The 10283-nt window shown below is 41.2% G+C and overlaps 2 protein-coding genes across 2 annotated transcripts; both read right to left on the bottom strand.

Annotated features, from left to right (window-relative positions):
* Positions 1-275: 275 nt before the first annotated feature.
* Positions 276-1688, bottom strand: LOC135000532 (paraneoplastic antigen Ma3 homolog). The gene has a single exon (XM_063951511.1). The coding sequence runs from the start codon at positions 1686-1688 to the stop codon at positions 276-278; it is 1413 nt and encodes a 470-aa protein (XP_063807581.1).
* Positions 1689-7814: 6126 nt separating this feature from the next.
* LOC135000516 (paraneoplastic antigen Ma3 homolog) lies at positions 7815-9227 on the bottom strand. Its single transcript, XM_063951510.1, has one exon. The coding sequence runs from the start codon at positions 9225-9227 to the stop codon at positions 7815-7817; it is 1413 nt and encodes a 470-aa protein (XP_063807580.1).
* Between the last annotated feature and the right edge of the window lie 1056 nt (positions 9228-10283).

Raw genomic sequence — 10283 nt, 5'->3', positions numbered from 1 at the left:
TAGGGGATGGAATTCAATGTTGGTCACAACATATCCTAAATAGGGATATTTTTGATCACTAAGTCCCCATATCGCTAATCCATCGACAGGTGAGATGTGAAGGTCGGATAGAAATTGCCGATACCAACTTTCGAAAATTATCGAAACCTGTGACCCACTATCTAGCAGTACCATACACGGATGACCATTTATGATGGCTTGTACCATGGGGGCCTTTCCCATCATTCCATCGGGGATGGTCATAGGCCACTGAGTATTCCCCATTGCGCACACCACTATAGTTCGGGAGTTGATGCGGGGGTCATCAACGTCCCTTCCTGGTTTTCCGGATGATTAACATTCTGATTTCCAACGGGGTTGGGGTGGTTTCTTCCATAATTTCCAATTTGTGGGCACTCAAAAGATCTATGTCCCATCTGACCACATCTGTAGCAGATTATGTGATCTCTATTATCCCCCCGTCGATTCATTCCTCTCCCTCTCCCTCGGTTCACTGGTGACGGAATACGGCTGTGCACTGTTATCAGTTGATCTAACTTTTTATTTTGTTCTTCTAAAAGTTTACACATTCGATCATGTGATAAGGTGACATCAGGGATTGGGGATACTACAGTTGGTACTACCACTTTCACCCTCTTGATATTTTTTTCTCTATTGTCAATTTGGACCTCCTCTAATTTCACATCTTTAATGAGTTCACTCAATGTAGGTGGACGATCTCGAGCCCCACTACATCTAAGTCTCTGAGCTACTGGGCTTGAGGTCAGTGCCCCTCGCAATAAGTGCTTTAATCGACGTTCATCCATTTCCGATTGCTCTATCCCTCCTTTATCCAGGAGTTTATACAATATTTTATCCAATCGGTATATAAAATTAGTGAGTGGTTCTGAGGGTTCTTGGTAAGTATTATTTAATCGGGCCAATATGTCTCCAATGTCTTCAATAGTTCCAAATGAATAGTCTAACGCATTAAAGTAATCCTTAAATGTTGCATTAGTGTTGCTGCGTCGAGTAGCATGTATTATCCCCATGGCGGGGCCCCTTAGACTTTCAACAATCCTCTGCTTCTTAATATATTCGGGGCACCGCCATTCCTCTGAATGTTGAATGGCAGCCTCACGCCATGCATCGTAACCTTCTTCTCCAGTCGGTACAGGTATCACGCCAGAGAATACTCGTAATCTCCTATAGCCTCCTTCATAGTGCCACCTTTCAAATTGGCTCACTACTTTATCCATAACGGTTTCAACCTGGGGTTCTATAGATTCACCTACTGTTGTCTTGAGCTGTGAATTATCACCGTTGCCAGTGGCATCGTTCCCTTGAGGATCTGTCTCTTTGCTTGTATTTACGGCTTCGGTAGCCTCTCCGTCTCTCTCTTCAGTTCTTTTTGGCCATATTATCTGACACCTTCGACCTGAAGTTCCTCCTACTAATATGTTGATCGGTATTAGTGAAGGATCCAAGTAATCCTGTGTTGTGATTAATACTGCTATAATATCGTCTATCGTTCCCTTCCACTTGTCCACCAATAAGGGGACCCGCACACCACACAATTTCAGTGCCTCTGTAATCACTTCATCATCAGTAACTCCAGTAAGGTCTCCTACTATACCCAGACTGCATCGAGTATTAATCTTGTGTTCTACACACCATTGGTATATGCTGTTTTCATTGATGACCTCCATCGTGGATATCTAGTTGATCCTGAAACGGTTAAAGATCTCAGCAGTGCCTCCAGTGTAGGCCTTGGTTTATTTCAAGTATTTGTCCTTCAGAGCTAGTGCCTCCACTCAGACCTTTAGTCTGCTCACGAAGTTTGGCAGACGGGGAAAATCTGAGAAACCCCTATTATTTAGTATATATGTTGTTCCAATGTAGTCTGGGTGCTTTCAATATTATATATACAATTTAAAATAACATTACATTCACTTACTTGAATTACTGGATATCTGCACCTTCGTTACTATAACAGGATACTTAGCTCAGGAATGATTTGACCACATGAGATTTTGTAAATATCATACAGTTTACTTTGAATAATAATAATAGTATATATTATTTCAAAATATTACATGTGTTCTAGCGTTAACTATAAGTATACATATAACAATAATGCTACATTGACAATCTTAACAATCATATACTATACTTCCCCTCCACTATAGTCCCTCTTCTTCTAGAGATATATATTTGCAAATATATGATGTTAGTGCACTGAATTTAATTGCTGTGTTGTAATCTCCAACTAGAGAAGTCAATTTATTTTATTTGTGGTAACGACTGGTTGATTTCTGAAGTAGGCTCGTATCATTACTCGATCCACTGTCGCAGCTAATTAACTAATGGGCTTGCACTAATGCCCACACCGTGAAACTCAGTCTATTTCGATCAGTCGGCGTACTGACAATATCTAGTAGTATTTAACAGCTGCCAATCATTAATGGGATGTTTGGAGTCTCCTTTAATGTAGTATATTATTTAACATATTTTCATTTAGCAATGCAGTAGTTTATTCCTTGCAATATATCGAGCGTGTATATAATAAAGATGTAACGTCCTATCCTTATTTTAATACTCTGTTCTTCTTTCTTTTAGTGTAGCTGTACTTTCTTCAGATGTCCATGCAACTTATAAGGTAAGTATCGTTAGTTTATTTCCTGGAACCATTAATGAAATTTCTCATTTAAATTATATATATTTCAGAAATCTCCATACTCTAGGTGTAATCTTTTTCCCTATGGCAGTATACCACAGGATCAGTCTATGCCGGGGATGGATATGCGATTAAGTTACCAAGGTTCTGGTATAGTTAATAGATAATGCTTCACAGACTAGCAAAGCTGTTAATACCGCTAGTATGATGGTATATGATGCTCATCGATGGAGAAGTATAATTGTCCGCATCCTATAGTATTGCTATTCTGATAATAATTAATCTTATTGACCTTTGGAGGGGACACCTTTGTAGGCAGTCTCTGAAGGAGATCCTCCCACCAGGGTACTCGTCAGGTAACTGGCAGCCTATTATGCTTTACAGCAAGGGATATGTCCGCCCCCGTTGCCGGCTGGTTACTGTACCTCACAATGTCCCGATCACTACCCTTCAGTTTCCGGAGAAACGGCTGTCGTCCCGGCTGTCACTCTCTCTGCTGCGGCTCCCGGGATCACTCTCTCCGCAGTCAGATCCACGATCAATCTCCCCCTTTAGTCAAGGCTGTCGGTCTGGCTGTCACCCTCTCCGCTGGCGGCTCCCGCGGCTCCAGGGTCACTCTCTCTGCGGTCGGATCCACGATCACTCTCCCCCTGCTTTCAGGTGAGTATTCTCAGAAATGCAAATAGCGGCTCCAGCATCCATCCTCCTGCTCGTAGCTGCAACCGTCGTCGTGTTGCACTCCTCTGCCTCTTTATACTCGTCTCCAGCCTCCTGGGTAACCGTCTCTTCCCCCCCGGAGTTTCCTCGAGCCTGTCGTCCACTGTACTGTCCCACGAGCCATTCCAGTCTCTGTTACCTCACACATTCAATATTATATCTATAATACACCCCACTTTACAGCCTCCCCTTTATATATTTTGCACTGTAGCAAGGTATATATACATTAACATTTCACACTATAATTTACCAATTATAAATATATACATACATATATACATTTCTTATAATAAAGGTCACTCTACACTCCTCCCCCTGGTGGCAGGTATTGATCTCTCTTATATCTACCTGTCACCATCATAATTCTCATACTCTCTTGGGTACCACTCTAGTAATGGTCTCTCCGGCCATAAGTTACTATTATTATTGAAGTATGGCCATGGCATTATTGTAGTTGAATGAACAGCTCGGGGTTCTTCACTAGGACTTCCCAGACGATCATAAGTTAGCATTAAAGGTGGCCTATGTGTCCGAAGTGGTCGAACTCTTTGAGGCATAGGGGTGGTTTCCCTTCCGTAATTATCCTCAATGACAATGGACGCATCGGTTATTTCATCCCAACTAAGGTCATTACTATCCTCTACCAGTACATTGTCAAGAGGTCTTCCCCACTCGTAAGTGAGTCCTTCATTGTCATATGATTCTTTTCTTTGAGTTTCTTTTCCTGTGTTAATATCTCTTCTTTCTATTTCTCTATGAGTACTAGGATACTCATCACAATAGAAGTACCCCGCTCCCTATTCACTCAGCTCGATTGGTATGGTTTCACTGGATTCGTATGAACTGGAGGGATTCTTTACTCTCTTAGGGATATGGTCCTCTTTCACCACCACTGATCGACCCATATCCATATTATCTTCAAAAGGAATGTTTTGGCCGACGGGTAATAGGTGATTTCGATGATAAGTAACAATCGGACCATCATGTTTTTCTGGTTTTAATTGATAGACCGGGATACCAGGTAGTTGTTTGATGACAGTATATGGTGATTCCTTCCAACGATTCGCTAATTTTTGTCGTCTAGGAGCTCCTAAACGTCGAAGCAGTACTCTGTCTCCAGGCAGTAATACCTGTTCAACCACCTTATTATCATATCTCTGTTTATTTTGTTCACCTCTTTTCTTGGAAGCGTTGTGAGCCAGATCAAAGGCGTCTTTTAAATCTTTCCTCAATCGTTTTACATACTGAGTATGGGTTGGAATACCAGAATTAATATCACTAACATTAGTCCCAAGACAAATATCAATAGGCAGCCTAGCTTCTCGTCCAAACATCAATACATAAGGTGAATATCCGGTAGAGTCATTTACGGTACAATTATAAGCATGTACAAGTCTACAAACGTGTCTTTTCCACTGAATTTTGTCACGTGGATTCAGAGTTCCCAACATGTCAAGAAGAGTTCGATTAAAACGTTCGGGTTGTGGGTCTCCCTGAGGGTGATAGGGTGATGTTCTTGATTTCCTTATTCCACAACATAAGCACAGCTCTTGGATCAATTTACTTTCGAACTCTCTCCCTTGATCCGTGTGTATTCGAGCCGGTAGTCCGTAATGTACGAAAAACTTCTCCCATAATGTCTTAGCTACTGTTATAGCCTTTTGATCCACAGTGACATACGCTTGAGCGTATCGGGTGAAATGGTCAGTAGCTACCAATATGTGACTGTCTCTTCCAGTAGGATCCTCCAGTGACAAGAAATCGATACATACTAGCTCTAAGGGTCCTGAGCTGTCCAGATTAATCAATCGGGCTGACGGCACTGGTATCGACTTTCTCAGTATACAATTCCGACAATCTCTACAGTAGGCTTCAATATCCCTATTCATATAGGGCCAGTATATCCTTTCAGCGATCAATAGTCGTGTCTTCTCGTATCCTAAATGGCCATGGCAGTCATGTAGGGAGTGTAACACCATGGCAATATAATCCTCAGGTAATACCAGTTGACAACGGAATTTTCCTGTCTTACCCTCTGTCTTTCTGTAGAGGACCCCTTTCTTAAAAATTAATCTTTTCCGCTGTCTTAACAAAACTTTTGTTTTATTAGATAATACTACTCCATCTGTATTCCTATGACGGTTATTTAGACAATCTATTGCCATTGCAATATTAGTATCTCGTAGTTGAGCAGCCCGTAGTTGTTCTTTGGATAATACTTCCAACCCTCCCATCTCAGCCTGGGATATCCAACAATACATTAAAGGTAAAGCTGTATCAGATGCTCCCAATGAAATGACAATATCTTGTGGTTCTCCTCTTAGACAGATCATCTGATGACATAGTCCTTGCATAGCTGGTGCTGGGACTTCTATCCATTCATCATCGACACTATTAACAGTAGGATTCGGTAATCTGGATAAAGCATCCGCGTCAACATTACTTATCCCAGGTCTATATTTTAATGTGAAGTAGTAATTGGCCAATGCGGCCAACCAACGATGTCCAGTGGCGTCCAGACGGGCAGTGGAATTTATATACGTCAACGGGTTATTATCTGTATAGATGGTAAAATTTGTTCCGTACAGGTAGTCATGAAATTTTTCAACTACTGCCCACTTCAAAGCGAGGAACTCAAGTTTGTGCACTGCATATTTTCTCTCACTTTCTGATAATCCCCGGCTGATATAGGCAATAGGTCTCAATCTTCCTTGTGATCTCTGGTATAATACTCCTCCTAATCCATCAAATGATGCATCTATGTGTAACTCATATGGTTGGGTTGGATCTGCATAAGCCAACACCGGTGAATGTGTCAAACAATATTTAAGCCTTAGAAATGCATCCTCACATATTCCAGTCCATCTATCCCCGAATTCCTCCTGAGGCTTAAAGAAACGGTTAGATGTACTATTGCTTTTGTTCCGACTACTACCTCGGCTCGTGGGATAACCTTTAGTCAATTCCGTAAGGGGCCTAGCTATCCGGGAGTACTGTGGTACAAACCGCCTATAGTAACCACAGAACCCCAGAAATGAACGTAGGTCCTTCAGATTCTTCGGTCGGGGCCACCGCATTACAGCTTCCGTTTTCTCAGGGTCCGTAGCAATCCCTTCTCGATTTACTATATGTCCTAAGTATTTGACAGTAGTCTGACAAAATTTACATTTGTCAATAGACAATTTCAACCCCTTTTGTTGAAGCCGATCTAATACTTTCAACAACCGAGCATTATGTTCATCCAGTGTTTTTCCGAAAACAATAATGTCGTCTAAATAAACGAGTACTTCCCGGTAGCACATGTCTCCTACCGTTTGTTCCATTGTGCGTTGAAACGTGGCAGGTGCCCCTTTTACTCCCTGAGGCATCTTGAGGAACTCAAAAAATCCAATAGGGCAGATGAATGCAGTCTTAGCCCTATCTTCCGCTTTCATCGGGATTTGGTAGTAACCGCACCTCATATCCAATACTGAAAACCATTTACTACCTTGTAAGCAGTCCAGTGCTTCATCTACTCTAGGTACAGTGTATTGATCAGCAATAGTTCTACTGTTCAAAGTGCGGTAATCTATGCATAACCTGATGTCACCATTCTTTTTTCGTGCTACCACAATCGGAGAGGCATAAGGGCTTTCTGAGTCAGCTATCACATGATTTTCAAGTAGCTGTTTCAAATGTTGACGCACGTCATCGAAGTCGGCTGGAGCCAATCGCCGAGACCGTTCCCTGAAAGGGGTGAGATCATTTAAAGTAATCCTATGTTCTACTCCTAAGGCAGTGCCCAGATCCCATTCTTCTATTGAAAAAACAGTTCTTCTGACCAATAGTTCGTCTATTATTCGTTGTTTTTCTTGCAATGGTAGATCACTGTCCTTGAAACAAAGTTGCAATTTCGTAAGAAAAGGTTCACAGTTCCCCTCAACGAAGTTAGTGTTATGGATAAGGTATGTGTCTGCAAAGTCGTTGACTTTATCTCTTTGTGGTGAGCATAAATCTTCCTCAGGTTTATGATATAAGGATCTATATTGAGATAGACACCAGTCTGATAACGTCTTAAACAAATTTGAATTTGTGCCAATTATAACAGGTACAGCATCCCTATCTCCTGGGGGGTCCGGACACACCAGTGCTATGAATGGTAACGGGGTTGCTGGATCCGAGGTTAATAGGGGATGGAATTCAATGTTGGTCACAACATATCCTAAATAGGGATATTTTTGATCACTAAGTCCCCATATCGCTAATCCATCGACAGGTGAGATGTGAAGGTTGGATAGAAATTGCCGATACCAACTTTCGAAAATTATCGAAACCTGTGACCCACTATCTAGCAGTACCATACACGGATGACCATTTATGATGGCTTGTACCATGGGGGCCTTTCCCATCATTCCATCGGGGATGGTCATAGGCCACTGAGTATTCCCCATTGCGCACACCACTATAGTTCGGGAGTTGATGCGGGGGTCATCAACGTCCCTTCCTGGTTTTCCGGATGATTAACATTCTGATTTCCAACGGGGTTGGGGTGGTTTCTTCCATAATTTCCAATTTGTGGGCACTCAAAAGATCTATGTCCCATCTGACCACATCTGTAGCAGATTATGTGATCTCTATTATCCCCCCGTCGATTCATTCCTCTCCCTCTCCCTCGGTTCACTGGTGACGGAATACGGCTGTGCACTGTTATCAGTTGATCTAACTTTTTATTTTGTTCTTCTAAAAGTTTACACATTCGATCATGTGATAAGGTGACATCAGGGATTGGGGATACTACAGTTGGTACTACCACTTTCACCCTCTTGATATTTTTTTCTCTATTGTCAATTTGGACCTCCTCTAATTTCACATCTTTAATGAGTTCACTCAATGTAGGTGGACGATCTCGAGCCCCACTACATCTAAGTCTCTGAGCTACTGGGCTTGAGGTCAGTGCCCCTCGCAATAAGTGCTTTAATCGACGTTCATCCATTTCCGATTGCTCTATCCCTCCTTTATCCAGGAGTTTATACAATATTTTATCCAATCGGTATATAAAATTAGTGAGTGGTTCTGAGGGTTCTTGGTAAGTATTATTTAATCGGGCCAATATGTCTCCAATGTCTTCAATAGTTCCAAATGAATAGTCTAACGCATTAAAGTAATCCTTCAATGTTGCATTAGTGTTGCTGCGTCGAGTAGCATGTATTATCCCCATGGCGGGGCCCCTTAGACTTTCAACAATCCTCTGCTTCTTAATATATTCGGGGCACCGCCATTCCTCTGAATGTTGAATGGCAGCCTCACGCCATGCATCGTAACCTTCTTCTCCAGTCGGTACAGGTATCACGCCAGAGAATACTCGTAATCTCCTATAGCCTCCTTCATAGTGCCACCTTTCAAATTGGCTCACTACTTTATCCATAACGGTTTCAACCTGGGGTTCTATAGATTCACCTACTGTTGTCTTGAGCTGTGAATTATCACCGTTGCCAGTGGCATCGTTCCCTTGAGGATCTGTCTCTTTGCTTGTATTTACGGCTTCGGTAGCCTCTCCATCTCTCTCTTCAGTTCTTTTTGGCCATATTATCTGACACCTTCGACCTGAAGTTCCTCCTACTAATATGTTGATCGGTATTAGTGAAGGATCCAAGTAATCCTGTGTTGTGATTAATACTGCTATAATATCGTCTATCGTTCCCTTCCACTTGTCCACCAATAAGGGGACCCGCACACCACACAATTTCAGTGCCTCTGTAATCACTTCATCATCAGTAACTCCAGTAAGGTCTCCTACTATACCCAGACTGCATCGAGTATTAATCTTGTGTTCTACACACCATTGGTATATGCTGTTTTCATTGATGACCTCCATCGTGGATATCTAGTTGATCCTGAAACGGTTAAAGATCTCAGCAGTGCCTCCAGTGTAGGCCTTGGTTTATTTCAAGTATTTGTCCTTCAGAGCTAGTGCCTCCACTCAGACCTTTAGTCTGCTCACGAAGTTTGGCAGACGGGGAAAATCTGAGAAACCCCTATTATTTAGTATATATGTTGTTCCAATGTAGTCTGGGTGCTTTCAATATTATATATACAATTTAAAATAACATTACATTCACTTACTTGAATTACTGGATATCTGCACCTTCGTTACTATAACAGGATACTTAGCTCAGGAATGATTTGACCACATGAGATTTTGTAAATATCATACAGTTTACTTTGAATAATAATAATAGTATATATTATTTCAAAATATTACATGTGTTCTAGCGTTAACTATAAGTATACATATAACAATAATGCTACATTGACAATCTTAACAATCATATACTATACTTCCCCTCCACTATAGTCCCTCTTCTTCTAGAGATATATATTTGCAAATATATGATGTTAGTGCACTGAATTTAATTGCTGTGTTGTAATCTCCAACTAGAGAAGTCAATTTATTTTATTTGTGGTAACGACTGGTTGATTTCTGAAGTAGGCTCGTATCATTACTCGATCCACTGTCGCAGCTAATTAACTAATGGGCTTGCACTAATGCCCACACCGTGAAACTCAGTCTATTTCGATCAGTCGGCGTACTGACAATATCTAGTAGTATTTAACAGCTGCCAATCATTAATGGGATGTTTGGAGTCTCCTTTAATGTAGTATATTATTTAACATATTTTCATTTAGCAATGCAGTAGTTTATTCCTTGCAATATATCGAGCGTGTATATAATAAAGATGTAACGTCCTATCCTTATTTTAATACTCTGTTCTTCTTTCTTTTAGTGTAGCTGTACTTTCTTCAGATGTCCATGCAACTTATAAGGTAAGTATCGTTAGTTTATTTCCTGGAACCATTAATGAAATTTCTCATTTAAATTATATATATTTCAGAAATCTCCATACTCTAGGTGTAATCTTTTTCCCTATGG

This window comes from Pseudophryne corroboree, chromosome 2, assembly GCF_028390025.1.
Source record: "Pseudophryne corroboree isolate aPseCor3 chromosome 2, aPseCor3.hap2, whole genome shotgun sequence".
Lineage (NCBI taxonomy): Eukaryota > Metazoa > Chordata > Amphibia > Anura > Myobatrachidae > Pseudophryne > Pseudophryne corroboree.
Note: the sequence above shows the minus strand (reverse complement) of the source record. Positions and strands in the feature narration are given on the sequence as shown.

What these genes read in the sequence shown, in the direction of transcription:
- LOC135000532 (XM_063951511.1), bottom strand. Translation starts at nt 1,688, where the DNA reads ATGGAGGTCATCAATGAAAACAGCATATACCAATGGTGTGTAGAACAC.
- LOC135000516 (XM_063951510.1), bottom strand. Translation starts at nt 9,227, where the DNA reads ATGGAGGTCATCAATGAAAACAGCATATACCAATGGTGTGTAGAACAC.